The following is a 27,390-nucleotide window of genomic DNA, read 5'->3' on the forward strand; positions in this document are numbered from 1 at the left end:
GATCTGTGATGGGAGAAATGCCTGATCCAGATAAAGCTCTTTTCATTATCTTAAACTGTCAAGACTTGTGATAATTAAAAGTTACGAACCAAAAATGATTCACTGGAATTCACTGTTGCAATCCACCTTCCATGTGTAATTAAAATATTTGTCCTGCTTTCATTCATCCATAAACTATTCAAGCCTTTGTTTCAGGTCTTCAATTAGAATTTCCCTGATCTCTACAAAACATGCGTTTTTACATGCTTACCACCAGTGACGTTTCTGCCATTGAAACTCCTACAGGAATGTACTCTATTGTCTTGACTGGCAATCTTCCTTTGATAGCAGCTCAGCCCTGTACTCCAAGACAAAAGCCCACTGTTCAATGGGCTGACTCTCAAACACTCTTCCTGTGAGGACACATAATTAAATATAAATTTGATTAGAAGAAACATTGAGGAATTTCAACCATTCTGTATGTGTATGTAAATGAATAGTAGTGAGAAATGCACTTGTGTAATAGGCTGCCCCTGAAAGGACATCCTCGTACCTTCGTTACTATCAATAAATTGTTTCTTTGAACAAAGGCTTGTCCCTTGAAGACAAAATATATGACACTGCGTCATCAGCATGCCGTATCCTCTTCCTCCTTTTTAACATTATGGCTCTGTGAAAATAATTTTAAAATAATTAACATTTTACAATCACAGGCTATTAAACGTGTTTTCTTAATAGAGATAGTGGCATTTGGATGTAGGTTGCGGCCGACCAGCAGCAATTTGAGATGGAATGGAGCACATCCATGGCAGACAACCTATTCTAACCATGATTTGATCAAAACTGACATAATAAAATGTACTTCTCAAAATTGAAGGATAATAATTAAAACGGATATCCTTAACATAAACCCGTCATCATGGACACTTTCATATTTTCTCTAAAACGTTAGAAACAAAAGCTTAACAAGTGACAGTAAAGAATACTTCTGGGTGGAAGTACGTCATGCAAGCTAGGTGGTTTCAGCTAAAGCAGCGTCCATAGAAACCACTTGAAAAAAACAATTGTCTTCAATAAATTTTTTCAAGTGTGCTAGCTGTTATGTACTCGCGTTTCTGTATTTCTTTTTTTATCTTATGTTTTTTTCTTTCTTTGCTTGTAGCTTAACTTCTTTCTAACTTGTTGATGTATCAATGTTTGTACTTTTGATATATTCTTTTGATACTGAATGTCATGCTGCAAATTTGAAAAATTATTTATAAATTATAAATAAATAAATTGTAGTCTTTCAACTGTATGCCCATGTTTTCACAAGTTTACTATTCCTCTGACAAACCCTCTTTTCAATATCGATTTTGCAAAATACCTACTAGTGACAATACTACAAGAAAATTCTAACAGTCTGAGCAGTAGGACTGTGGAATTATGTTATGTAAGACATCAAATCATACTGTGACCCTGGATATTGAATAGGTGAGCCAATAATGAAACTGAGAAATAGTCTACTTTTTATTTACAACATGTGTACTCAATTCAGTAAAATAGAACTTTAATGTTGGTCAACTTTTGACCTGCACCAGAGTTCGGATGAGCTTTCACATGAACCGGAATTTCTGACCAAATGCTCCAGGGTTCGTTTTAAACGGAGTGTGTGTGTTTGTAGGGATGCGGTGGGGGCCATCAACACAGCAGAAAAACCATCAAACTTGTTTGAAAGTAGTTTTATTCATGCAGAAAACTCAGATTGGAGAGATAATCTAGCTAGCTGTCGGGATTTACCCTGCAGAGATCTGAGGAGCAGTTAACCATAGTCCTCATAAATCCACCAGAGTTTAAAATTCCAACACAAAGAAAGTGGAAGGGGACAGACATCAGCCGAGGGACATCCGGTGGAATTATTGGTGGCAACGGACCTAGATATAGACTAGTAGAAATCAGGGTGTTTGCATGGTGTGTTGACCCTGGCAATGAAGGCACATGGTTCTTGTAAAACCACAGGCAGTGCTCAGTGATTGGCACACTGAGCACTGAGACCATGAATCCCACTTTGTAGCGTTCTTCTTCTTGTCATCAAAATGGATGCAGCAGACACAGCCCAAACTGCCTCCATCTAGCAAAAGAAAAAGAAAAATATTTTGGAAGTGAAGCCAGTTAGTTGAAATCATCAAAACACACACACACACACACACACACACACACACACACACACACACACACACACACACACACACACATATATATATATATAACAATGTCTCTAAGGCAGCCATTTCATTTATACTTTTTGCCAAATGAAAATCTCCGTGATTTTTAATGGTTAAACACCAAGCAAAGTTAAATAACTATAAAATAAGTCAGAAAAGACTGTGGAGCCCAGTTGAAATTTAAATTGAGCTGGTTTGGCAAACAGAGGGGGCTGAGGGGATGGGAAATAAAAAAATTATTTCTGAAAATTAGTGAGTTAATTTAAGTAATTATTTAGTGACACATTTTTATCAGGTCACCTGCCCCTCAGTTTATTACAGCACAACAGTTACCATGGTCAAAAAACACAAAACTGCCATTTTTTTCCCCCACAGATAACAGGCCTGGCCTTTTTAGTATATTAAGTGTTGTACTGGAAATATCCCTAGTTTTCATTTCAGAACCTTTATTTTCAGTTGTTTCAACTTCCGTTTTTTCGATTAAATGAAATAATCACATTTTCACCACCACTTTTCACCTGTAATAGCATAATTGTGATTACATATTGCAGTATTGTAATCTGTTGAAACTACTTGTTTTTTATCTTTGCTGCTTGAAAAAGGCGTTATTAGAATCAATGGGACTTCCTGGTTAAATATAAATAACCACAGTTTGGACAGATACCTTCATCTGCAGTCATCACGATGGCTACATTAGTGGCTGTTTCTAAGGACTCTCCTTCCATCTGCTGTGCACTTAAAGAACATAAAAGAAAACACAATAACATCTTAATAAATACAAATTTGGAATCTTAATTAAAATTTGTAATGCAATTTGGCAGCATTTATACTGTCAATGGTTATAGTAAACCTCTAAATCTCAACAGCCAATTCAAAGTGTAAAATGATCAGGATACCAAACTTATAGAAGCTGTTTATTGTCACTTGGATAAATATTATATCTATATATTGTAATTTTCAAACAAGTGAGCTTTTCTCTGTCAAATGTCAATGGCAGACCTCTCAGAACAGAAGTTTTATTTAAGCTTGAATTTAAGTAATACCAAAAACAGTTTTGTAGCAATTGGCTTTCAAAATGTATTAAGATTGCAAGAAATACCATTTCCACACATGTGCTCAGAGATCTGTTCCACTGACTTCTTCTGGATACAAACTGATGTGTCTGTTGATTTAAAGCTTTTTTTATTGATCTCTAGCAGTTGGGGGAGTTCGGTGCCTTGCTAAAGATCACCTTGGCAGTGCCCAGGAGGTGAACTGCCACCTCTCCAGATTCCAGTTGTATGATATATTTTGTCAATAATATGTGTAGAGTCTTTAAAATCATAACTGGCTATTGTTGTTTGCTCTTTCTGACTGTTTGTGAGAAAAGCCATCTGACCTGATCAATTTGAAAAGGGAGTTGCTCTTCCTGAGTATCAATGAGAGGACAATCTGACCTATATGAAAGGGACCACCGGGCTGGGAAAATAATTGAGCTGATTAAAAAGACTCTCAGATCGGGAGGAGCAGAGAATAAAGCCACTGTGTGAGATGTATTTTGCAATAACTAAAAGGTAAGATTCAGGTAGGATAGGATGATTTTGGCTCTCATTGCTCCTAGTTCAGGAGAAAAGGTAAGACACACAGATGTTTAATCATAAAAACATTTTAAAGATCCAATTTGTAGATCCCAGACAGTAACAAACTGTTTGGCCTTGGAATGGGGAGAGTCAGTGTGTTTCATGCATGGCGTGACATCGCGGAAGAGGCTGAAGGACCGGATAGCAGAGCCAAGATGACCTGGGGCAGAAAAAATTTATAAAAGTATGAGGGTCTGAGTAGCGGGCACGAGTTCCTGTCTGTTGGTAGGGCGAGGGAGATGGTCTTGAAGGAGAACTGCGTCCATATGCATATGTATTTACTTTGCAATATCATTTCACTAAAGCTTGTTATATTTTAACTAAGCGAATTTATTTCTGATCTACCAGTAAACAAGCACTTATAGCAGGGTGTAGTGACTTTAGAATTGGAGTCAGATCAGGTCTGGCGATGGCCCAGCACTATACAAAGACTCACATGAAGGCCTGTATTATTCTTTAGTTAACTTATTTTCCCCACTTTGCATAGAGCCAAATGGTCTGCAGGAACACAAGTGAAGAAAGACATCAGCCACTGTTAATATCGCTTACTTATTTCACATCAGATTTGCTCAGCAGCTGCCAAAATGGCCTCTAAATGGTTTCTTCCATAAAAGGAGGGCTTCTTGATGTCAAGTCCAATGGGCAGCCCATCGTTGCACTGTTATTCACAAGGGACTGGTAGGGGAGCCTTCCATTACCTCCGGCCTCCTCTGAAAGATACGCATGCACATATTACACAATGTTACATAGTTGGACAATTCTGATTTCCCTCCTGTTGGAAGCTAGTTTTGTTAAAGTGTCATAATCTTATGTTTGATGGTTAGGTACATTAGGTACATTATTTATTAATTTGATAATGCCATTGATTCTTGAAGGTATATTAGGTTATCAAGATATAACTTTAAGGCATTTCATTACATAGGTCTAAAAAAGTGTTTGAACGTATGCTTACTATATCTTTGGTTGAAAAGATCTTTTTTTCTTTTTCAAAAGCACAATGATGGGATCTTTAGTAGGGGGTGTTGTGGCTGAGGAGCTGGCTGCAGATGTGAAAACAGGCAACAATTAATTCCATAAAAATGTTTAATGTATATTTGCACTATTATGGGGCTGAGTCCATTTCTGTGGACTTTCATAAAACCAATATTACCTTTGAAATGCAGTGCAAAATTATTCACTGTGTCTGTTGAATCAAGGAACACAGTGGCTTCCTTGCTACTCATTTCAAAGACCTCTAAGTTGGCCTTTTGACTTTCAAAGGACAAAATGGCCATCTCCACACCCAAAGCCTCAAGCTTGGACACCTTTACAATTTTTAGGGAAACAAGCAAACCACAAAAATAGTAAATAATTGATTAAAAAAACAAAATGGACAAAATAAAAAAAATTTAAATCCAACATACACTTTCAAGGAACAACTCTAAACAGGGCGAGGCAATCTCCATGAAAAGTGTTGTCATAGGTGAGAAATAAACTATGACAAAAAATAAACTATACATTAGCTCTATATACATGGAGTCTAATGGACTCATAGCCATATGTGACTACTAATGTTTCAATTGACCACCTTGATCTGAATAGACTAGCCCAACCAGTAGGAATTTAGTTTGAGAGGGGTGGTATAAGCCTTCGGACAATCCTTTTAATGTAAGACTATTTGATGCCGATAGCCTTGTAAACACTTGACCCAACTACTTTGTTGTACAGATTAATTGTGGTCTTACAGTGCTTATTCTTTTATGTAGGGCATGGCTTAATTTGAGCCGGAACACGCCGGAACATGTCCGGAACCTTTTTTATTGGCTCCAGCACCTCCTGTGTCACCATAAAAAATTAATTGCCTAAATCATGTGTCAAACTCAAGGCCCGCGGGCCAAATCCGGCCCCTTGCAGATTTAGATCCGTCCCGTATATCAATTTGGGTTCACAGTAAATTTTGGCCCGCCTAGTTTGGCGCCAAAGCAAAAACACAGGAACGTGTTTTTTAAACTTAAATTACCTGACAGTCAAAGCATAATTTGACTAAAAAAAAAAAGCAGAGAGAGTTTTCATATTTAGGCTGTCAAACAAAAATGTAATCTGTTGTGGTGTTGAGTGTTTCTGTTTCCATGTTTTTGATGATTATTATGGTTGTTTATATTTCTGTTTCCTGTATTTCCCTGTTGATTGCGTATGTTTCTGTGAGGATTGTTTGTGTTTCGGTTTATCCTGTTTTGACTGTGTATTATTCTGAGTAGTGTATGTTTCTGTTTCCCGTGTTATTTTTTGTAGTCTGGTTTTCTGTCTTGTCTTGTCTAGTTTTACTTCCTGTGTTTTCCCGCCTGTCTGATTGTCCTGCCCCGCCCTGATGTGTTTCACCTGCTGTGTCACATGTCCCTTGTTTGCTCATTACTTTGTGTATTTAACCTCTGTGCTTCCTTTGTCTCATGTCAGATTGTTTTGTTTGTGTGTTGGCCTGTGCCTTTCGTTTCTCCCAGTGTCAGATATAGATAGATAGATAGATAGATAGATAGATTATCTATCTATAATATATCCTAGGCTATTTATTTTAGATAACTTTCATTTACATGTGTTGCAGCTGTATATTTTTAAACTGGTAAAGGAAACCCTATCTTTGCATTTTATTTTAATCACAATCTGTTTTAATAAAAGAGCTTGTGAAAAGTGGCTTTGACTTAAAACTGAACATTTAGCCCACTTTGTAAAAAAATATAGAGCTATATATCGTGTATCGCGATTCAGCGTTAACGGCGATGCGAGGAAAAATTTGGGTGCACCTAAATTTTGTGCTGGTGCACCTAAATTTTGTGCTGGTGCACCTAAATAAAAAAGTTACCGGGGATTTCCACTGGATGCGTAACAGCTGCGGACCGGCTCCGCTGCGTGTCTGCTGCGTGCTCCGCCGTCCGTCAATACCCACCGGGTCCGGATTTGTTGCGGAACGGCTGCGGCCGTAACTGACAGCTGTACTCACGAGGACCCACAAGTTCTCGCGAATTCAGGTAGAATAGAACCACAAAACCAACAACAGTTTGTTTTTTGTTTCAGAGGACTAGAGGGGAAACGACTCTGAGCTGTGTTTTCAAGGTGTAGTTCAGGGAAATATGATCTGCCGTGAGCACGGTGTATTTTATTTTGAAAATTAACCGGATATTTATTTTGTTTCTGTGCTCGACTTCCTGTCCCGCACTATCTGCCGTGTGCTGAATTGCTGCGGAGCTCTCCGTCGTCCGTCAAAAATAGAAGCTCTGCGTATCTGCTGCGGAGGGCTGCGGACTGACGGAACTGGGACGGAGTCGGGACGCAGACGTTCCGCAGTCTGTGGAAATACACAGATTGACTTTAATGGAAACCTAATGACTCCATCGACGTTCCGGAGACGTTCCGCAGACGTTCCGCATCCAGTGGAAATTGCCGGTTAGGCGCACCAGTGCAACCAAGGCAAAAAGTTAGTCTGGAGCCCTGTAGCTAGCCCTGATGTTAGCAACTAGCTAGCTAGCCGATAGCCCCGCCAGTTTGGGAAACGCTAATGACGTTACATCCACATAACAGGCTTTACAACATACATACATCCCTCGGATGTATCATAACTTCATAAGATAATACCATGGACGTATTAATAGAACACGTGAATTACAACCATTAGCTATATCCATTATTACAGCTAGCTACATGAGCTCAGTAGAACAGTCATGTGAGCGTGCGTGCGCAGTCCCGTGGGTCTGCTCACGCATTATGCGGGTTCATCATTCCAAATTTAATAATTCATTATTCGCTAAGCCCATGGTGGCTTTTAGAAATGGTGCAGTTCCTGGGGGCTTGGTCCCTTGGTGTGATTCTCTCTTTTCAGTGTGGCCCTCTGGGGAAAATGAGTTTGACGCCCCTGGCCTAAATGAAAAAAATAAATTACTGTTTGTGTAGTGTTCAATATTGTTATCTGTCTTGTTAGTCTATATACCCGATTGAATTTCCACAAGAATCTTGTGTTTTTTGTCTTGCATTTTCGATGTGTTTTGAGGTGAATTTTTAGGGTAAGACAGAGGGGGGGGAGGTACTTCAACAGTGCGGCGCTGCACTTAAAGTGACACAAGCGCTTGTGCTGGTTAAGATTGCTGTTATTGCCTCATTTCAGTCAGGGGAAAAATGTCAAAAAGACACAAAAAGTCGTTTACCCGAGCAAAGAATTCTGCCAACTCCGCTAACATGGCGTCGGCTAGCGAGGTTTCGGATGCTAACCGTGGATTTCCCCCAGATGCGTAAAGGCTGCGGTTCTATTCTACCTGAATAACTGATAACTACCTGAGAACTTGTGGGTCCTCATACACGGGTAGGAAATGTAGCTACTAGGATCCCAAATGACAAAAAAGCTGATCCTAGAGAACATCAAACCCCATTCCCTACACAGTAGACTATGTCAGATAATCTTCTTCAGCCTTGATTGTCTCACCCCCATGTTTTTAATATTTATTTATTATAGCTATAGCATATTTATTATAGCTATAGCATATACACGCCCATGTTATTTATATCCATATGACATACACAAATCACCCACACCAGTATCTTATCTTTATAGTGTATGACAGAGCAAGCAGCAGACAGGATCAGCAAGTCCATTGGCGTTCTAAAGGACTTGATGGACACCACCGACAAAGAGCTGGAGGTATCAAAGTCCAGTGGCATCCACCATGCTGCTCGCCAGAGTCAGGACATCCTGATCCTGGTTGAGGTGATCAGAGAGGCTGAGCTGTTCAAAGACCAATCGGGCAGCAAGTTCACAGCCTTCCCAAAGTTCAACAGAGACCTTCTCTCAAAACTGAATTCAGGGATGCAAACGCATGTATGGTCAAAAAAGAGAGGTCATCAAAGCCCTCGTCCCGCGGCAAATATCCAGACACTTACATTGCCACCAACCTCTGCCATCCCCGGCCCACCCCTATAGGCGCATAGAGTAAAATGAAATTCTGAAAATCAAAATACACCGACACTAATTTGGAAATAGAGAAAGAAAATACACGAATTACTCATTTAGTGATTAATTTTAACCCTTGTGTTGTCCTTCGGGTCACGGGGACCGGTTCGCGATGTATTTCGAGTGGAGTGGAGTGGAGTACCTACCTACCCACCCGCCTACTTCCAACTACTCTCTCGTCGTCCTTTCCAACGCGTGGGGTCGCGTAGGCCCCCCCAGCCGCCCGCGCCTACGTTCGAGTCACTAGTCCGTCTCGTGGAGTGGAGTACCTACCCACCTACCCACCTACCTACATACCTACCTACCTACTTCCAACTACTCTCGCCTGGCGCTTTCCAAAAAGCTCCGTGGGGTCGCGGAGACCCCCACCGCCGCAGCCGCCCGCCCGAGCATACGTTCGAGGCAGCCGGTCCGTCTCCGAACCGCTTGTCTCTCTCGCCTGGCGCTTTCCAAAAAGCTCTGTGGGGTCGCGGAGACCCCCACCGCCGCAGCCGCCTGCGCGTACGTTCGAGGCAGCCGGTCCGCCGCTGCTCCGACGGGGCCCGGCAAGTGGAAGAGGTGTCAGCGCTGTCCCAGGAGCAAGGACCGCAAAACCAGCACTGTGTGCTGCGGCTGCGAGAGATACATCTGCGGGAGCTGCGTGAGGGCCTACTGCCCGGAATGCGTGGACCCGTAGCTAACCTTGCTTGCCTGCCTGCCTCACCTCACCTCGTCTTGTCCTTTCGTTTTCCTTCCATTACACGGTCAAAAGCCCTAGCCCTCGTCCTTTCGGCGGTGTCCCCCGGACCCCTTCCGCCATTCGATCGTATTCTTTCTCTCTCTCTCTCTCTCTCTCTTTCTCTCTCTCCGCTACCCTCGCTCTCGTCCTTTCGGCAGGGGTCCCCCGGACCCCGCCTCGGTTACGATCGTATTTTCGCCGCTGCCCGAGCCCTCCTCCCGTGGAGCCCCTCGGCCGTGTGATTGTGTTACACCCACACGCACCTCACTATCGCAAGGGGTAAAGGACAACACAAGGGTTAAACTGTGTTCACCTCCATTTGCTTTGTCCTCATTATGTACTCATTTCCACAAAAATGATTTTTGTTTAACCAGTCTTCAAAACACACACACACACACACCTCCGTTAGCAATGCAATTACACAGACACTGGAAGCTTAACACTTTCCCTGATCTTTTCTGCTGCTGAGGCCTGGTTCTGAGTAGCTGGTAAAGAGTTGTGTGGATGTCTGACAGTGTGCAAATGGGGCATGCACCCCTCTGCTACTGTAGTTAATTTCCTTCATGCAGAGAGTGCATTTAGCACAACCCTTTTTTTTATTTTCTTAAGACAGTATTAATGTGTGTTTGACTGTATGGACCTTGATTGTAGTTTCAAGTTTCAGAAGAAAATTTTAAATATTCCATATTTTAAAGCATCAATCTGATGCATTTTGAGATGCATTTTTTGCCAACCAACAGTGTAATATTTCAATATGCACTCATTACAGTTAAAGTCCTTCTGACATTAACACAATAATAAAAGTCATAATTTTTAAAGACTAAAAAGTTTTGGATAAATTCTTTATTTAATATAATCCTACAATGAATCGTGAAAACTAAAATTTACTACTTTGGCCAGGTCATCATCAAATAAGAGAATTAGTACATTCATGATTTTGTCCATGTTAATATTAGCTGCTTTATTTACATTTATTAAAAACGTTGCATGGTTTATCTTTTCATATAGCTAGACGTCTAAACTCTGGGACAAGGCCGTTATGTTTAAATACCTGCCATGCTGAGTCCAAACAGACAGCTTTGTCAAGGTTGTTTGGGCTTCAGATAGCTTTTACAAATCATGTTCCGCTATGAATGTGCACACACGTATTGTCTGTATCACGGTCGGTCAGTAAAGGAACAGTCGCAGTCTTAACGGTAGCGGTCGCTGCCGGTAACGGGCTTGTATGACAGAGTGCACGGACCGAAGCTTTGTGACTAGCATCTAATGACTAGCAAGCCCTGTCTTACCGCCGCTGCCGTCCAAAACATGCGCTGCAGAAGCAAGCACCCGGCTCCCTCAATTTGAGGCACCAAGTGCTAAACGGCTTCCCGTCTCCACCCTTTTCCTCTTGTCCTCTATTCATGGCCAGCACCATTTGTTTTAACTCCTTTTGTCAACTAAAGCTGCCTGTATCTACATGCTCCAAGTTTGATAAACTTTGCCTCCATTTTTTTTTAGCCACGTTACCACGGAGACCACACCGGCACCGCACTGACATTTCGACAATCCCATTTGGACTTTTTAATTTATTTACTTTTCTAAAATAGTCATACGCCAGAAATCGGGCACCAAGCCCGAGTACTTACACACCCCCCTCTCCCCCCTTAAACATTTTCTCATCGAATCTACACGATTCACGTAGGTCACCTATTTTGGTTTCAAAACGGCGAATTTCGCCGAAAGGTGAGTGATTTTCATGTCTGAATATTGTAGCGAAACTGTATCACAACGGAGTGCAAATAGTTCACTCTGCCCCTTTCCACAATGTCTTGTTTATATGCTGTAATATTTCTCGCCCACTCTAGGGATGCCATAAAATGTTTATGGGTCCGTCAGTGCCCTGCGCTACTTAAAAATCATCTTCAGCAGTCTATTTGCGTCGATTTACATGATAAAAGAGGACGTCCTTAAAAATAGCAAAACGGCTGTTGATCAGCTAAGCCCACTCACCAGTTTCTCGCCTTTCATAGCTTAAAATATGGTTACGTGGGATTGCGTTAACAAAACGTTACTATGAGAAAATCGAGGATATGGAGAAAAAAGTTATGAGAAGTTATGCTTGACGCAATGCTAGCTAACCAACAGCAAGTAAAGTCAAGGGCAATATTTCTAGACGTTAACCATAGTAATGGGCATGCACCATTTGAAAATAACAGTTTGTCACTCACTTTCGTTTAAATGCTTCGTTGGTGTTTCTGGTCGCTGCCATCTCGCCAGTCAAAGAGTGTCGACAACAGTGTCAAGACAGTAAAAGATACGCAGCAAGAAGAAACACTAGTGGTTCACACTTGCGCGCATACTGCTGTTTTGCCGCGCAGTGTTCTGGTTGCATTTCCTATTTACTTGTTTGGTGGAGGCAATCCAGAATAACTGTTGGAAAATTATAAGCAGAAACCCTCCCCCTTAAAAAAAAAAACTCTTTATCTGCACGATTCACACAAGTCACCCAAACTGACGTGAAAAAAGCGGGAGGCGCCGAAAAGTGCGCCGTTTGCATCCCTGTGAATTACAGTGAGTTGCGGGGATGGATGAGGTCCAAATTGAAAGAGTGGAGGAACCTACCCATTTGAAAACATTACTTTTTAAATAAGACTGTAAATATTTGTGTTTAATTGCACTTGACTACCTCTGTCACTTCTGAAACTTAGATTAAAAGAGAAATAAAGGTACCATGTGTCATTGTTTTATCACATAGTAACAAATTGCAAACTTTGTTTCACAATGATTCAAGTATCATTAATCAATCTACAGGTGAAAATAAACAGTTTTGAGCAACAGTGACACTCAGCTTTAATCAAATGCATTGGTTCAAGAAACTGTACATGCCAAAGTAATTTAAAATCTTAACAAAATACAAGAACACAGCTTAGGTTGAGTTCAGGTTGAGTAATATTCTGAGTTGTTGTTGTAAGATACACTAATGGCCCGCACCTGAATGGTGGGGATAGTCTGAGTCTGTGCTGCTGTGTTGGGTTCCCATCTCATCATCATGAGTCCTCATCATCAAAATAACCTGTGTAATTAATGTCTGGCTCTGTGAAGCTGTCCTTGTGGGAAGTATGATCTATATCCAACTCAATATCACCAAAAACCTCACTTATTACTAGTAGAATTTCTCTTGCATGTCGTGCTCTGAATACTGGAAGGTTGCTAATAATGTAAGCCAAGTCAAATATGTGTTCGCTGTATCAGAGTTTACTCCCCGGAGTCCTTATGCTTTTTTCCCCCAGCGTATTTCCTTGGAGAACGTTGGCACCAAGATCCTGGTCGCAGCTGTCGCCGTGGTCCTGCTGCACTCCCTGCTGAACTCAGCGATGCCCTGCAATGTCATGCTGCGTCCTGCTGAACCCTGCAGCTTCCCGCTACATCCAGTCACTGTTCCATTATTAATGTGACTACTATCTCCACTGTTCATCACACCCCCAACCAGCTCGTCAGACACCGCCTACCAAGAGCCTGGGTCTGTCCGAGGTTTCTTCCCAAGAGGGAGTTTTTCCTCGCCACTGTCGCACTGCTTGCTCTTGAGGGAATTACTGGAACTGTTGGAATTGTTGGGGCTTTGTAAATTATAGAGTGTGGTCTAGACCTACTCTATCTGTGTAAACTCTGATACTTTGATACTATAAATAAAATTGAATTGAAATTGAAAATTGAAATTCTACCACTGCCTCAATAAGTTCAGTGCTAAATCCTGTACAAGCTGTTCTATCATCATCTGTTACCGCTCTACATTTCAGATCAATGCAAACATCTGGTTCTAACGACTCGTGTTTAGGAATAGGCTCTCCACAAACATCAGATGCACATGAACGTACGGAGTGGCAATAGGTTCAGCACAGATGTCCTGGCTCAACACTTGTAGTGTGCTCCTCAAAATGGCTGAATAAAGCTTTTCTAAAGCAGCTGTGTGTGCCTGTGCCAATCACTCCTTTAACTACTTTATCAACCTTGACAGACTGTTTGATAACATACAAAATTGCATATGATTGCAACCCATTTCTGCCAGCCCGTCTAACCTGTTGAACAATATCCTTTACATCGTCTGGTTACCCATACATGACATATTCAAGCCGTCCACTGCAGAGTTGCTACAACAACTCTGCAGCTCCCCTCTCCATTAAACAATGCCAGCACTCGGTGTTTATGCTGTGTGAGTGTCTTACTACGAAACATTCCTATCAGAAGGTTTTCAGCCTTATGATCCTGGTCCCTGTCAATCCAAGCATCTTCACCAAGTTCTGCTTTAAGATAGCTGAACACCTTCCCTACTGACTTCAGTGATTTGCAATAAATAATGATGGGGGACATTGACAGTGCTTTATCTTTGACCTCCTTCACTACCCAGTCCATGCAGCTGAAGTCATTGGAAGGAACCTGTGTCAGTCCAAGCCTGATGTTTGTCCTGTTGGGGCTCACAGTCACTTCAGTTGCATTCTCCATATGCAGCAGCTTGGTCACCCGGCGTCTGTTCTTGGTATCAGCAGATGCTGTCAGCACTAACACAGGTGTACCTGAAAGACAAAAAGGCAAACATATAATAAGAAAAGGTAGAAACACGATGGACGACTACAGAGCTTCACTGCTTTGGCCCCCAATAACCATTTTAACTAGCTCACGTTCTTTGGCAATGGAACACAGTTCTCCCAGCCTGGCAAAGCTCTCCCTGAAGGCAGCCTCCCCTTTTGCACCCTCTCCCCTGGTTGACAGAAAACGAGATCCAACAATGAGTCTTATTGAGTAAAGACAACATGCATAGGAGCATTTACAGCAAGGGCAATGTTAAGTTAGCTAACGCTAGCTACCTTATCACTCTGGATAGGTTGTTTGGCGTTGACATACAACATAAATATAGACGTTAATGTAACATACAAAAACATTTAAAGCTTTTGTGACTGTAAGCCAACATTGCTCATGAACAAATTGCTAGTGCTTGTTGTTAGCTAGCTAAGTTAGTTTAGCTAGCTAAGTTAGTGTAGCTAGCGTTAGTTTGGCTTCAAGGGCCTTGCGGTTCTTCTAATGCCATCGTTTAACATACAATTAAGTTAGGTAACGTAGCTAACGTTAACGTTTTTAAACTTACCATTTGTATGTGACATAAACCTCATCAACGACAATCCCCACCAAGTTTTCACAGTACACTTCTGAAGAAAGCATATTCCTCCATTTCTCGTTCAGTAAGACCAAGATTCAGGGCTACCAAACACCAACTGGAATCGGCCGTGGAGGATGTGTCTGTGTTATTCATTCCTCCCAGCTGCATGGCAGAGACTCCTAGCTTCCCAGCCTCTTTGATTTGATCTTCCATCAGGGCAACCAACGGAGACACCAGGGATGGAAATTAAATTTTTTGTCCACCGGCCACTGTGGCTGGTGGATTTCAAAATCTACCAGCCACTCAATGTTTTTACCAGCCACTTTCTTGTTTTTAACTGACAATGTGTAACTGCATGTGAAAATTAATACTACAAGATCTACAATACTTAAGCAGTTTATTTAATCTCAAGTCTCAATGAAACACTGGCACTTTCTCTTTCTCTCTTATACATACACAAACCATGAACTGATTAGGGCTGTCCTCGACTAAAGAAATTCTTAGTCGACTAACACTTATACGATTTTGTCGACTAATCGATTAGTTGATTTAATTGACAGAGCTGTGCGCTTTGAGACTAGCACATGAATTTAATTACCAGAATCTATACTGACTAATTAATACTCTGTTTACACGATGACGTCTCGGGTGAAAACGAAAAAATATTTTATCGGATGTGCCGTTCGTTTATATCGTGCGACGGCGTTTTTGGGGCTTAAAAACGCAAAAGGGAAACCACCCTCCAGAGTGGAAATCTTAAAAACGCTCCACCGCTCGCTTACCGTCTTAAAGGGGGAAACGCAAAAGTTTGAAGACAGAGTGGGTAGAGAGAGCGAGAAAAAGGCGTCTGTTGTTACGGAGTAGGCTACAGAAATTATAGGCTCCTGTTAGAATTTCAATGTAATGGCTCAATATTTAAATAATTTCAACAATGTGGATAAGGTTGTTATAGTTCGATGACGATATGTAGGCTATTCATTTGAGCCAGAGCAGGCGACAACGTTACGGATGAAGAGAGAGAGAGAGAGCGAGCGAGTGGCAGCGGTCAGCGGGCAGAGGTCAGCCGTCAGCGGGCAGAGGAGGGTCTGCTTTAGCCTCCTCTGCCCGCTGCCTCTCGCTCTCAAGCAGCGGCTGAAGGGCCGCGAGGCTCAGGGTATTGGTAGTGCTCCCGTGGGTGCTGTGTTGTGGCTTATCATGTTCAACTGTGCCGGTCATCATCAGACAAACATGCAACTCCACCTCCTCGTCTCTCCAGACGAGCTTTTGTTGTTCGCTTCGGCATGTTTTGGTTTCGCGCTCCTAAGGAGAGAAGTAGAATGAATGTTCTACGCAGGTGGGTGCCTTGGTGATGTTGTGTGGCAGTGCCACCTAGTCACCTGGAGTGCATACTACATCGAATTTCACACACTTTTGCGTCACCATATGCACGCAGATTTCCCCTCCATAACGCTCGTCTAAACGCAGAATAAAAAGTGATAACGCAACGCCACTTTTGCATTTTCTCTTCAGATTGTTTCCGTGTAAACATAGCCATTAAATGAGTAGGGCAGATTAAACAAAAAACTAACATTCCTCCACCCATCCTCCCCACTCCCAGTACAATTTACTCCTGCTCATCAGAATCAGATTCTGAACTTTCAGAGGCGCTTTCCTGAGCGTTCTTCTTCCCCTCCATGAACTCTAGCATTCTAGCCTGATGCCAGAGCTGGATAGCAGGGGTGGGGTCATAATTCTCAATAGACTGGATAGCTGGACAGTCAGTAGGTCACAGAGGCTTCTTGATGTAAGACGGGACCTCCAGTCATTTTTCACTAACTTCATTTGATTGAAGCCTCTTTCACAGTCTGCAGTAGAGGCTGGTACGGTGAGAATGAGGTCAACCAGGCTGAGGATGTCGGGGCACTGCGGTTGCAAAGACCTGTTGATTTCTGGCCAGGTCTTCATGTGGAGACTCTCTCCCGTCTCATGCAGTCTGGTCTTGAGTATGGTCCACTGATCTGGGATGAGCTCAACAGCGACCCCCGAGGATGTCAGGATGCTCTGGAAGTGTGTAGTTAATTCCTCCACTTCTGATTCACCAAATTCTGAAAAAGAGACGGACATAATGAAACAACATTGAGTTATATGCTTTCATGACTTTCTGGATGAAATGTTATGTATGAACCTAAACCACATACATACCTTTTAGAGCGATCTGCGTCAGGCCAACTGTTCAGATTCACTAACTTTGTAGCTTGGAGAATCCCTATGGTCATGTCGGTGAAGCGACTTTGCATACTCTGGCAGAGTTTGTCGAGCAGCTCAAACTTGGCCTTCATGACACGGTTTAGGATGCTGTCGTCATTCTCGTGCTCCTTCATAAAGGCTTTCAGCTTGGGCCCAGGTCTGTGGTACATTTATATTAGTAAGTTTATTTAAGATATTCAGCTAAGCAGCAAACACATTAACACAACTTTTCAATTCTCTGACACTCACCTGGTTTTGTATTTTGTGAGCACTGTTTGGGTGGCTGTCAGGCAGCTGTGTACTTCAGCCACTGTGATAGCTGAGGTTTGAAGAGTCAGAGAGAGGCTGCTGAGGTGAGTCAGGCAATCATGCATGAAGTTGCAAAACATGAAAAATGCTGGATCCCGGCAGGTTTGGAAGTAGTGGCGTGCTTTGCTCTTCTGCACTGCATTCACCCCTTCAGCATCTGGTGACTGAATCTTTATACAAAAATCAGTCAAATCAATAAAGAAAAGTCATTAGTCAATTTAAAATTTTTATATAAGTGTTTTATAAGTGTAAGTTAGTTAGATTTATTAAATTACACTGAACAAATTCCTGACAGTAAACAGACCTAACCTTTTAACTTAACATTCGAGTTCTCTACACTTTTATTTAGCCTACCTGGTCTAGGTGCTGGGTAAGTCCCTGGTAACCCCTCAAAAAATGGTCAATGGCCCTGAAGAGGTGAGAAACCCACCTGGTGCCTCCAACCCCAGTTGGTGCAAGGGGATTCTGGCCCAGAATCTTGAAGCTGTGCTTTAGGTTTGCCCTGTTGAGCGCACTTTTACAATAGAATGTATGCAGCCCTGACAGCACATCTTCAATCTGTTTTGCCATAGAGCAGCTCTTAATGGCATCCTTGAAAGCTAGTTCCAGGCGGTGTGCCATACAGTGAATACCCAGGACGTGCAGGTTACTTCCTCTCAGCCTGCTCACTACTCCTTTACGTGTCCCTGTCATCACCGACGCACCGTCGTAATCTATAAAATGAAAATGAAAAAATAAACAATGAAAAGTACAGTTAGAAGTAAATATCGTACCATAGCACTAACGCATATGCATATAAACTAGCCTAGCTACTGACATTAGTTACATGGGCACTATATTCTTCTGACCGTATTCAGCAATTAATCTACAATTCAACATTTCATAGACAAAAAAAAAAAAAAAAAACACTAACTTGCATTGCCATTCGTAATCTTGAAATTGCCTTCCTTTTTTCGCGATTGCGTGGGCGTTCCTAAACAGTATTTTCATCTTATCCAACTGGGCCGTCTTCAGGCTGGTAAGTGCCTTCATGGCAGCCGTATTCTCGGGGCTGCTTTTCCCTGTGCTCTCTTTTTTACCTGGATGTGGCATTTGGACGATTCGTGGTCTTTTATGGCTTCCAGTTTTAGGTTTTAATCCCAACAATGAAACTATTAGTTTTGGCATCTTCTGAAGTGTGTGTTGACTAAAACAGAGCAGTACATTATCAGATTATCGTCATCTAAACAATAAGTATGCTATTTTTATTTACCCGCCACGGTGGCCGGTAGGTGAAGCGAGTTTACCCGCCACAACACAAAATCACCCGCATCCCTGGGAGACACTACCACTATTATGGGATTCTTCACCTTTCCCATTTTCTTCACGACTAGCGGAGCCAGTTGATATATCAAACTCTTGCCGAAACCAGTCGGGAGAAGGGCAAAAAAATCTTTTCCTTCGAGAAAAGCCTCCAGTGCCGTTTTTTGCTCTTCTTTCAATGAAGGAATACTTTCTAATTCGGATAAAACTTGCGCGATAGCTACGCTCATCTCATCCGTGGAAGCCGCCACGTTGTTTAGACTAACAGTCGCTTCTCGTTGCGTCACACCTAAACCCGCCTCAAAACCAACGCTGATTGGTCGGTCGCTTGGCGAACGGCTCCAAATTTTCTCTATCTCAAGATGCCAGACTGATCTGAGAGTGGAAAACTGGAGCTCAGGACGGTCTCACGAGGCTAGTTCTTTTGGGCAGGTTTGAATGCAACAATCCCACTCAGACGCCCAGGAGTATGAACGCTAATAAAACACCTAGTTTTGTTTTTGTTCTGGAGTTTTCAACATGTCATTATTGTCTCTTATACTGTCCTTGTAATGAGTTACTTCTTCAAAACTCGACAAGTTAGCTAACAGTGTAAAGTTCTCCAAAAAAACACAAGGCATAACTTTTCTTGGGTTTCAATGAAGAAACTTTACTTTCCTTACTGTACTGTAAAACTGTAACAAAGAGCAAAAGACAAACAGAAATGAGATGAAACTAATGGATACCCAAATATAGTGCAAACCGACAACTTATAGCAACAGAAAATGCTGAGTCACAACTAATAGCCATGCTAACTATCAATTTAGTGTTTTGACATTATAAAACTCCAATAAACCAAAGATATGCCAAGTACAGTTACTTTTAACATTTTTTAGTAACATATACAGTACTTACGGACAAATAGTATCCAAGGCAACAATGTAAGAACAAAAAATGCAGCAGGAGAAAACAGCACTGGCACCCTGCTCTGCAGCACACTCAATTAACATCTGATGGAAATTTACAACTGAAGTGAAACTTAAACTAAAGCTACTACTGCTGGTTAGCCACAAGGGGGCGCTGCTGTACACACAATTATGTTAAAAAACAAACTCTTTCTTAATTTACTTTAGAGAGGTCAGAACATCTCTTGTCATTTCACATCAGTGTGAAAAATCGATAAAAAGACACAATATTACATTGTGAATGTTTATTATGTCACTTCACAACAAATCACTATGCTGTGTAAAATGAAATGACAATTCTGATCTCTTTGTAATAAAACTGATTTAAAATTGCAACCCATGACACTTTACATAATTTGTGTAACTTTAACTTTCTCTGTCCTATGATTACATATTTCTCTGGAAATGTGACTGCAATGATCTGATGAAATGTAGATAACCCTGTCTTTTCAAATCTATTTTTTTACTTCTCGCAACGGGACTTCATAGTGCTTTAAATAATTCTGTCATAAAGACAAGAAATGTTATACAGGGATCACATATGAATGACACTAAACTGAAATGATTAGAACAACTTTGTAAAGGGGCAAAGATACAGTGCCTTGCGAAAGTATTCGGCGCCCTTGAACGTTTCGACCTTTTGCCACATTTCAGGCCTCAAACATAAAGATATAAAACTGTAATTTTTTGTGAAGAATCAACAACAAGTTGGTCCCAATTATGAAGTGGAACGAAATTCATTGGCTATTTCAAACTTTTTTAACAAATAAAAAACTGAAAAAGTGGGCGTGCAAAATTATTCAGCCCCTTTACTTTCAGTGCAGCAAACTCTCTCCAGAAGTTCAGTGAGGATCTCTGAATGATCCAATGTTGACCTAAATGACTAATGATGATAAATAGAATCCAGCTGTGTGTAATCAAGTCTCCGTATAAATGCACATGCTCTGTGATAGTCTCAGAGGTCCGTGTAAAGCGCAGAGAGCATCATGAAGAACAAGGAACACACCAGGCAGGTCCGAGATACTGTTGTGGAGAAGTTTAAAGCCGGATTTGGATACAAAAAGATTTCCCAAGCTTTAAACATCCCAAGGAGCACTGTGCAAGCGATAATATTGAAATGGAAGGAGTATCAGACCACTACAAATCTACGAAGACCCGGCCGTCCCTCTAAACGTTCAGCTCATACAATGAGAAGACTGATCAGAGATGCAGCCAAGAGGCCCATGATCACTCTGGATGAACTGCAGAGATCTACAGCTGAGGGTGGGAGACTCTGTCCATAGGACAACAATCAGTCGTATACTGCACAAATCTGGCCTTTATGGAAGAGTGGCAAGAAGAAAGCCATTTCTTAAAGATATCCATAAAAAGTGTTGTTTAAAGTTTGCCAAAAGCCACCTGGGAGACACACCAAACATGTGGAAGAAGGTGCTGTGGTCAGATGAAACCAAAATCGAACTTTTTGGCAACAATGCAAAACGTTATGTTTGGCGTAAAAGCAACACAGCTCATCACCCTGAACACACCATCCCCACTGTCAAACATGGTGGTGGCAGCATCATGGTTTGGGCCTGCTTTTCCTTCAGCAGGGACAGGGAAGATGGTTAAAATTGATGGGAAGATGGATGGAGCCAAATACAGGACCATTCTGGAAGAAAACCTGATGGAGTCTGCAAAAGACCTGAGACTGGGACGGAGATTTGTCTTCCAACAAGACAATGATCCAAAACATAAAGCAAAATCTACAATGGAATGGTTCACAAATAAACATATCCAGGTGTTAGAATGGCCAAGTAAAATTCCAGACCTGAATCCATCCGAGAATCTGTGGAAAGAACTGAAAACTGCTGTTCACAAACGCTCTCCATCCAACCTCACTGAGCTTGAGCTGTTTTGCAAGGAGGAATGGGCAAAATGTCAGTCTCTCGATGTGCAAAACTGATAGAGACATACCCACGCGACTTACAGCTGTAACCGCAGCAAAAGGTGGCGCTACAAAGTATTAACTTAAGGGGGCTGAATAATTTTGCACGCCCAATATTTCAGTTTTTTATTTGTTTAAAAGGTTTGAAATATCCAATAAATTTCATTCCACATCATGATTGTGTCCCACTTGTTGTTGATTCTTCACAAAAAATTACAGTTTTATATCTTTATGTTTGAGGCCTGAAATGTGGCAAAAGGTCGAAAAGTTCAAGGGGGCCGAATACTTTCGCAAGGCACTGTAATTTTGTAGTGATAGTGTTATGTGAAACACAACTACAGTTCACAGGTGATGTTTTTCTCTCCTTGATGGGAAAGTGTGACTGTTCAGGGGCATCTTTTTGTCTCAGTGAAACAGGAGCACTGCAGGCCTGTGATTTCTGTTTGCTACTTAATGGACACAAATTACTCGGATGATGCTTTCACCAAACATTAGTAACATTAATATAAAGCTTTAGTAGCTATTTTGTTGTGTTGGGTTGAAATGTTTCCTATCACAAAAGAAAAAAAGGTTTATACGTGTCGTACATGTGTAATTATGTGATTACTTAAAAACAGTATAGGTGCTTATGACTCATTCTTTAAATGCAGCAGCATCAGTGAGGACAAATACACAACAAGATAAAGCTGAAGCACAGACCTTTCAATTGTTGCTCATGAACAGTTTAGACTTTTAGACAGGAAAGCATCTTCACGTTCTGAATATGATAATAATCATTGAACAAAAGGAAAACATTCATTCCTTTTAATCCGTAGACTGAGTCTGATCTCAGTCCCTCCGCAGCCTCTCTACAGCATGTTGGTCTCAGAGGAGCCAGGCTGCAGTATCTGAAGAGTTACAATGAGTTTAACTGCTTTTCTAAACCAGGGGTAAAACAAGGCATAGATCACAGGGTTTAGACAAGAGTTTAAATAGAACAGATAGATTATAAAGGATGCAGATAAGTCACTGAGCAAGTTGTCTCCTGCAATAAAGAAACAGTAATATGGGCAGAAACATATTAGAAACACAAGTACAAGAACACCAAGAGTCCTGGCTGCTTTCAGCTCTGATTTCTTTGCCTTTGGAGTCACTGAAAGCTGGAGTGTGACAGCTGTAATGTGAGAGCGCATGGCACGAGCCTGAGACACAGCCACGGCAAATACTCTCAGATACAGAGCTATGATGACAGTAACTGGAAGAAAAAAGGTCAAAACAAGATCAAAAGTAACTGAGATATTGTCAATGAAAAACACACATGCTCCGTAGCAAGATTTATACCTCCCTGGTTGAGTCGGGAGATCTTTTAAATAGAGAAAGCTGTAGGAAACAGAATAGAGCCAACACAAATAAACACAGAGTTTAACTCTTGTCCCGGTGACTTTAATGGTGTAATGCAGAGGGTCACAAATAGCCACATAACGGTCAAATGATATGAGCACTATGTCACCTATTGAGGCAGAGGTAATGATGACTGAAAGAAGAGTATAGGTAGCACACACAAAGTCACCAAGAAACCAGCAGGATGTTTTTCGGAGAACTTCTACAGGCATCAGCACGAGGCCCACTAGAAGGTCTGAGACAGCCAGAGAGAGGAGGAGGATGTTGGTGGGTGTGTGGAGCTGCCTGGAGGGAAAGAGAAAAGCACGATTTAACCAACAAGAGTGACAAAACAACCAAAACCAGTATTCAAAATGAAAATGAAAATCCATATGAGTTTGTATATTTTCCATTCCACCACATCAGTAGTTACCATATGTTTAAGTGTAGACAGTTAAAATGTCTTTGTTGAGGTCACAGTGGACAGAAAGTTATGCTTAGTATTGGTTAGAGAGTGGACATGAACAACAGTCTCTGGCATCAAAGTCAGACATTTGGAGCAACATTATTCAGTACTAGCTCAAAGACAATTCTTCTAAATATACAGCAGCTGTTCACATTTTTAAGTTACAAATCCTGTAGAGAGAAGCTGAGAAGTTAATATCTGCCTGAAGTGGGAGATTGAGATGATGATGAGCAGGTTGAGAGTCACAGTGATCAGAGAGATGGAGTAGAACACAATGGTAAGTGATTCGGGCCAAGGAGACAAGGGCTTTATGCAGGAGGTGTTTGGGAACTGTGGAAAGCAGAGCTCGGCTCCGTCCTCAACCTCCATCTGCAGAGATCTGCAGATAGCTGCAGCTCTGGCAGCTTTCTGAACTAACCTGAGTCATGTAACTGATTTATCTCGCTCACATTCTCTTCATCCACTCCTCTCTCTCAGCACCTGTTTGATGCCCCTCCTTCCTCACTCTGCTCATCCCATGCATCATAGATTGTTCATAATATTTTGTATAATTAAAGGGATACTCCACCGATTTAGCATTAAGCTTTGTATCAGTAGAAACACGGTAGTATTTTTGAATGACCGTGCTTCCCTCCCTCATGTCCCCCTGAGATGAGAGATCTCTGTAATTGTGGGTCTGGAAAATATCTTCCGATGACGGAAAACAACGATTTTTACGTCATCGTAAGATTTTTTTGCCCAGAGGCAATGGACTACAGCCAGTAGTAGGAGCTTCTTCCGCATGTTTTCAACCCGCCCATAGGGGGCTAGACTGTCGTCTTTACCTGAAGCTTGCCGAAGCTAAACGAGTGTCAGCCAGCTTGAAGCTTTGCTAAACGGGCTCAGTCTTTTCAGCAGAAAGCTTTTACAACAATTATGTGCATTCAAACTACCGCACATGTGTACCACCGGGATACATTGGTACAGATCGGAGAATATGCAGGAATTACAGACGGAATACTCGACATGCTACGCAGGCTTCGCCTGCTACGGAGACCAGCACCTCAGCCTGTGGTCTCGCTCTATGCCGCAGCCGGTAAGGGGACATCCTCAGCGGTGAAATGCGGAACGAGGGCTAGCTAGGTGGAAAGCTAACGCTAGCCGGCCACCTGTTCCATCAATCCTGCTTGCAAGTGTCCGCTCATTAGACAACAAACTGGACTACATCCAACTTCAACAAAACTCCCAACGCAAGTTCAGAGACTGCTCTGTTTTTGTTGTTGTGGAAACACGGCTGAACAGCAGTTTACCGGACTATCCAGCCACCAGGCCTGCCGGGTAAGACTAGTGGAGGTGGGCTGTGTTAACACGGACTGGTGCAGAGATGGGGGGCTTGTAACCAACTAACTGCTAACTGCTGGTGGAGTTTGTGACTGTTAAATGCCGACCATTCTACATTCTACATCAAATTTACGGCTGTGTTTATACTCTGTGTTTACAGCCCACAAAGCACTAATGCTAGTATGTGTTAGCTGAACTTTAGGAGCCTATAATGTGTGTGCACTAAATGTAGCCTGTTTCGTATGTTGTTTATTTATAAATATATATTTTAAATGTGTAACACCACTTGAGCCACAGTGAAACGTTGTTTTGTGTATATGGTTGAAACAATCTTCCATTAAAATGAGCTGTTGCAGGTTAACATCCTCCTGTGAGATTAAAAGCAATCACTGCCTTAAAAAAATGGTTTAAAATCCACATTTAAAAGATGCCATAAAAAGTTTGTAAAAAAACTAAAAAGTAGTGCTCTCTACATTTCACCATGTAATGGCTTCAAGTTCATTGGAATTGTGTGTGTGTGTGTGTGTGTGTGTGTGTGTGTGTGTGTGTGTGTGTGTGTGTGTGTGTGTGTGTGTGTGTGTGTGTGTGAGAAATATGAGACTTGCTGTATCATCTCCAATGTATTGTGTATGTGGTTCCTCAGAGGGCAGCTCATCTAAATATTCATGAGCATACCATATTTGGAAGAAAAGCTGTTGTTCCAAATAGAGCCATTACACAGGGATGCATAAGGGCAAAAACAAAATAGCACATGGGACATTTTCAGCCAATGTTACATACCCGATTAGGAGACCTTAAGGAACAGTGTGAAATACCCCATATAATCATTCTATCACCCCTTTAAATCAATGTCTCTTTTCAGTGCCATTTTAGCTGCTTTATCTGCAATCTCATCCCCATCTACCCAAAAAATTCCTTCTCGATCTTATACACCAGATCACTTCCATAACAAGGTCTGGCCTGGAGAGAATAAATGCCACCATCACACCCCCAACCGGCACCGGACTAAGATGCGAGGAATGGATGCAATTTAACGACCTGAGATGTTACCATAGTGTGCTAGTTAGTGAAAACAGGTGTGCATCATTAGCACTTTGAGCAGCGAGTGTGTGGACTCTGACAAGAGGAGGGAGGAATCTATAAACTGCTCTGCAGTAGATTCCAAACTAAATATCTGATATTCATGGAAAAAAAATCACAACATTCAAAGATCACTGTAGATTTGGTTTGCAAAATTTCAGAATTGTATCTAAAAAAAAGTGAATTTAAATTTTTTTTTTGAAGTGTGTCCTCATCTGCGCATTGCAGTCAACGCAAAATAAAGCATCTTTAAACATCAGTTTGGCATTTATTGATCTATTTGTAAATACATTTCAGGCATCTCTATGTTGTCTTAACCAAGTACACACATCAGAATTTTCTAATATGAAATAATTTTTTTTACAGCAGCTTAAAATTCTGCATTTTGAAGCAAGCCTGCTCCTTGTATATTAGGTGTTGTGATGCCCCTTGTGACATCACCCAGATAATAGCTCCCTGAGATCAGAACCAGCCTACAGCCTCAATGGTTCCTAGTTTGAGCACCTGGTGTTGCAAGATGATCGTACAGGTATCTAATAAGGCATTGTGCTGTGGACAACCGCCCTGCATATTTTAAAGGTCCCATGGCATGAACATTTCACTTTGAGTTTTTTTAACATTAATATGCGTTCCTCCCCCATTTGTATGCCTGTTTGTTTATCTCATCTTTTAATCTCTATACTTGAATAAGTAAAAGAATAAGTGTATGGTTTGTCATAGAATCTGAAAAATTGAAATGGGTGTGTATGTGAGATTCTGAACACTGATAAAATACAAAAGAAAAAAAATTAATAATATGCGTTCTCCCAGCCTGCCTATGGTCCCCCAATGGCTAGAAATGGCGATGGGTGTAAACCGAGCCCTGGGTATCCCGTTCGCCTTTGAGAAAATGAAAGCTCAGATGGGCCGATCTGGAGGTCATAAGGGGAAAGGTTACCTCCCCTTTCTCTGCTTTGCCCGACCAGAGAATTTGGCCCACCCATGAGAGAGAGAGATCATGGCTTGAAAACAAGCAAAGTGGCAGTTGGTCAAGGCCACACCCCCACTCTCCACCTTGCCCCCCCTCCTCAATACGCACAACTGGCGCAACGTCATAGAATGTCTCTGAACAGATTCACGCCCACTTTTAGGGGAAACAATCCTGCGTTCCCCATAGACAACAACAGCGTAAAACGACAGACGAAATGTAAATCGCTTCAAATTTTTATTTTAAACAAACCGTTTGGATTTAATAACTATGCCAAAACGTTGCTGAGTAGTTTGTTGCACCAACAATACATCCAAAAACCCTGGTCTTTGATTTGTCCTCTTGCCATGTCCTGAAATAGATCCTGATAGATGGGCTTTGGCTCCAGACTATAGACCAGACCAGCATCACCGAGGCTCCCTATGAGAGGGAAGAATCGTGCTGTTACATCAGGAGAGAAACAGCTGTTGTGTAGCAGGTTAATCGAGACTTTCACATGATATATGATATGATATATGAAGCTCATAAGAAACGTGAATATTGTCAGTCAGTGTGGTAAATGATGCTGGTGACAGTTACTACTGATAGCTAACGTTAGCTTAAGTGGGAAGCTGCTAACAGTTTAGCAGCATCAGACTCGTCGTCTCCAACTAAATCTCAGCTCATAGATCGATATAATAACAGGTTGATTAATTACAGACGACACTCAGCCTAACAATAGTGATTTCATCAGATATGTAGCAGTATGCGGCCACCGTGTTGGGTCATTGATCTACTGATACGGGGGAAGACTAACTCCGGATTTCCACTGAATGCAGAACGTCTGCGGACCGGCTCCGCTGTGTGCTCCACCATCCGTCAATACCC

General features: G+C 41.8%; 1 protein-coding gene across 1 annotated transcript; it reads right to left on the reverse strand.

Annotated features, from left to right (window-relative positions):
• Window positions 1-22,179: 22,179 nt before the first annotated feature.
• LOC120567706 (trace amine-associated receptor 13c-like) lies at window positions 22,180-23,525 on the reverse strand. Its single transcript, XM_039814676.1, has 2 exons — window positions 23,359-23,525; window positions 22,180-22,996 (listed from the first exon to the last, which is right to left on the reverse strand). The coding sequence occupies exons 1-2, from the start codon at window positions 23,523-23,525 to the stop codon at window positions 22,180-22,182; spliced, it is 984 nt and encodes a 327-aa protein (XP_039670610.1).
• Window positions 23,526-27,390: the final 3,865 nt, after the last annotated feature.

Source organism: Perca fluviatilis, chromosome 11, assembly GCF_010015445.1.
Source record: "Perca fluviatilis chromosome 11, GENO_Pfluv_1.0, whole genome shotgun sequence".
NCBI classification, from domain to species: domain Eukaryota; kingdom Metazoa; phylum Chordata; class Actinopteri; order Perciformes; family Percidae; genus Perca; species Perca fluviatilis.

Excerpts from the sequence above, each read along its gene's own strand:
- LOC120567706 (XM_039814676.1), bottom strand. The coding sequence starts at position 23,525 with ATGGAGGTTGAGGACGGAGCCGAGCTCTGCTTTCCACAGTTCCCAAAC. Across the intron at positions 22,997-23,358 it reads ATCTCAATCTCCCACTTCAG|GCAGCTCCACACACCCACCA; the intron begins GCAGATATTAAC and ends CTTTCCCTCCAG.